This window comes from Fragaria vesca, linkage group LG1, assembly GCF_000184155.1.
Source record: "Fragaria vesca subsp. vesca linkage group LG1, FraVesHawaii_1.0, whole genome shotgun sequence".
Lineage (NCBI taxonomy): Eukaryota > Viridiplantae > Streptophyta > Magnoliopsida > Rosales > Rosaceae > Fragaria > Fragaria vesca.
Window position 1 is genome coordinate 15,294,464 of NC_020491.1, and position 2,938 is coordinate 15,297,401.

Here is a 2,938-nt window from a genome sequence, read left to right on the forward strand (position 1 = left end):
CCCATTTGATTCTTTCCTAGTGCTTCTCCTAAAATGCAATCTTGCTTTAGTACTGGTGAGTACTCATCTGCCGATCTACAAAACTAGCTCTTACCCACAGTTCCTTTTATGCATGAGTTGGGTGACACGTTATGTATGTAGCTTTGTATGGAAAAAGTGATATCAACCTCATAATTGGGTAAGAGCTCACTCAACAACCTAATTGGGCCTCCTCTTGCTCAGAAAAGCTCATACATCTTAGGTGTCTACCATTTGAGCTCGTAAAAGAAGAGGGACTACTAAGACTCCACCCAGATTGAAAGAGATAAGCATTGCAGGCGGCTTCTCCAGAGTCCTACTTTTACCATTGAGGCTTTCACAAGTGACAAAACAAAGCTGAAAACTGAATTATGAATTCTATTTTTTTTTTTCCTTTTTCTGTTTGATAAGAACATGGAATTGAATTACTCACCAACCTCATGCATCAATGATATGGGATCTAATATAAAACCTTGGCCAACCATTGATGATTTCCACATGCTGATCGTGAGATGCTTTCATCCAGTCTTCTTTGGCTAACTTTCTGCGTCTTGTACTAGACTACTAATACTCGTTTAAGCAAAGTTTTGATTCTATGTCATTGTTATATTATCGACCGACAAATTAATTCCGTCTAAATCAGTTCTTACATAGTCAGAACTTCTCACTATGTTTTAATGAAATAAAATGACTTTTGTTCATGCTTCAAGTTTTATTGTCTGTTTTTATGTTGTGGAAGTTATCTAGCTAAACGAGATTCATACCTAATACTAAACGGATTTCTTTCCAAAACTGAAGAAGGATCCAGGAATACAGCTAATGCGCATTTCTGCATGATTTGATGTATGGAATTTTCATTCTTGCTTTCACATTTTCCGATCCAAAATAAGTTTGCCTCTTTCCCTCAGTTTCTTTATTCCCAAGTAAACAAGGCAAAAGCACAAGACAAAGGTCGAAATCGCTCCGTAATGCTCACCACCGAGACGCTAGACCCCACTCTCATTTCCGTACCATGGCCCGGACACTTAAGTGTACTCTTTACACGTACCCAGCTCCCCCCTCTATTTCATTTTATAAAAACCCTCCCTCCCTCCCTCCTTTCCCATTCCCAAAAACCCAACTCTCCTTTCCCTTCTTCTTCTTTTTCTTACCTCATCCTCCTCACACATGAGTGAAGGAAGAAGCGGCTCGTCATCTTCATCTTCGTCGTCGTCGTTGTTGTTTTCTTTGTTGGGTTTAAGGGATGGAGAGCCAGAATCTTTCGCCGCCGCACGTGGATGCCTCTCGTCCGTCCTTGGGGTTCCCTCTCGGCACCGCGCTCCTCCTCATCATCATCTTCAGCTTGAGCGGCGTCTTCTCCTGCTGCTACCACTGGGATAAGCTCAGATCACTCCGCAGGTCGTTCGCCGAAGACTCCAACCCCGAAGCCTCTGACGACATCGAAGGCCAGCCTCCCTCCAAATCTAAACCCGCTCATCTGGTAATTAATTTTGCTAATTCTCTCGAGATATATATGGACAGTCTAACATTTAGCTGACATTGACGTCTTTCGGTTTTTCTTAGGACATGAAGCAGACCCAAAAGCAAAGCGTGCCGGTGATAATGCCCGGAGATCAGATTCCGAAGTTTATGGCATTGCCATGTCCATGTGAGCCGCCGAGGGAGGAGAAGATAGTTGTCAAAGTTCAAAAACCGCCCAAGCCACCTCGCTTTCCTGTACCTCTGTATTGAGCAATTTCACTGTGTACATAGTAAATGTAATTAATATCAATTCAATTATATTTTAGTCAGTTAAATCTATAAAACAAAGATTTCCACCAGTGTTGATGCTTCTTCTGGGAATATATCAAACTGTTCCTAAAAGAGGTTAGGGGTCTGAAGATCTTCATTTTTTTATTTATTTTTGTTAATAAATTTTAAAATTTCTCTTGTGACAAAGTGAAGAACTGAATTATGATCAAACACTCAGTCGGTGCAATAATTATGGATGCCAAATTCAGACACCTGGATTGCCATTTGGAGTGACTTTGGACGGCCAGCTTTTAGAGAAGAGCATCTGTGAGTGTTTGTTCTTATTTGATACCAAATTAGGATTTTGGAGGATAGCAAAGTATGGTTTTTACTTTTAGCTTGAACCATACGAGTGAACTATATTTTTCCAGGAAATGTACAGTAATGATTTGCTCTTTCCAATTTAGGAAAAAACACAGATTGCTACGGGAAATGTACTCCATGTAATTTGTTGTGTTTACTCGTGGAGTTATGGTGAATGATTTAGGGATGAATGAAGAAACCTCTGAAAGGTATGAGAATCAAGTACCTACCACATCATGTAATCGAATCTTTGACACAATAAGAAAACTTATCAGATTCAAGTGTATTTTTCATTATTTTGTGTATGTAAAAGTGCGGGAATACTCTGATTATTTTACGTAAATAAACGTGTCATATCTCATCATTTGTGTGTTTGTATAAACACAAAAGTAGCGTTTCATTGATGATTGTAGAGTTTATATGAACATGTTTGATGTTATTGATATTAGACATATCTATCGTGAAACAAATGGTGTTGTTTATAAATTGGCATACTTTGCTAGCCTAGGTTACTGTGTTGATGGGTGTCTTTGAGACCCCCCTGATTTTCTTCAAGATATACTCTATGAGGACATATGTAACGCTTTTAGTGATGACCGGGGTCAAGGTATTATGTCTCCCTCAGTCAATCACTAATTTATTTATATAAATAATGGAAGTTGAGATGAGCCTCGTATGTAGGTAAGTTTCCTCTACCCGATTAAAAATAAATAAAAAATAAACACATAAGCAGCGTATTCGAATATTCTTTTGGCTTTAATTTGTCAAATAAGCCGGTGTACATGTCCTGTTTCTCATAATGTAACGCTTCCACTTTAAGCACAAA

The 2,938-nt window shown here is 38.9% G+C and overlaps 1 protein-coding gene across 1 annotated transcript; it reads left to right on the plus strand.

Annotated features, from left to right (window-relative positions):
• The first annotated feature begins 1,122 nt into the window (after positions 1-1,122).
• LOC101305697 (uncharacterized protein At5g65660-like) lies at positions 1,123-2,391 on the plus strand. Its single transcript, XM_004288263.1, has 3 exons — positions 1,123-1,498; positions 1,582-1,775; positions 1,958-2,391. Exons 1-2 carry the CDS (start codon positions 1,262-1,264, stop codon positions 1,747-1,749), a joined length of 405 nt encoding a protein of 134 aa, XP_004288311.1. The 5' UTR covers positions 1,123-1,261; the 3' UTR covers positions 1,750-1,775; positions 1,958-2,391.
• Positions 2,392-2,938: the final 547 nt, after the last annotated feature.

Coding starts and splice junctions, on each gene's coding strand:
- LOC101305697 (XM_004288263.1), top strand. CDS start 1,262: ATGGAGAGCCAGAATCTTTCGCCGCCGCACGTGGATGCCTCTCGTCCG. Junction 1,499..1,581: donor AATCTAAACCCGCTCATCTG/GTAATTAATTTT, acceptor GGTTTTTCTTAG/GACATGAAGCAGACCCAAAA.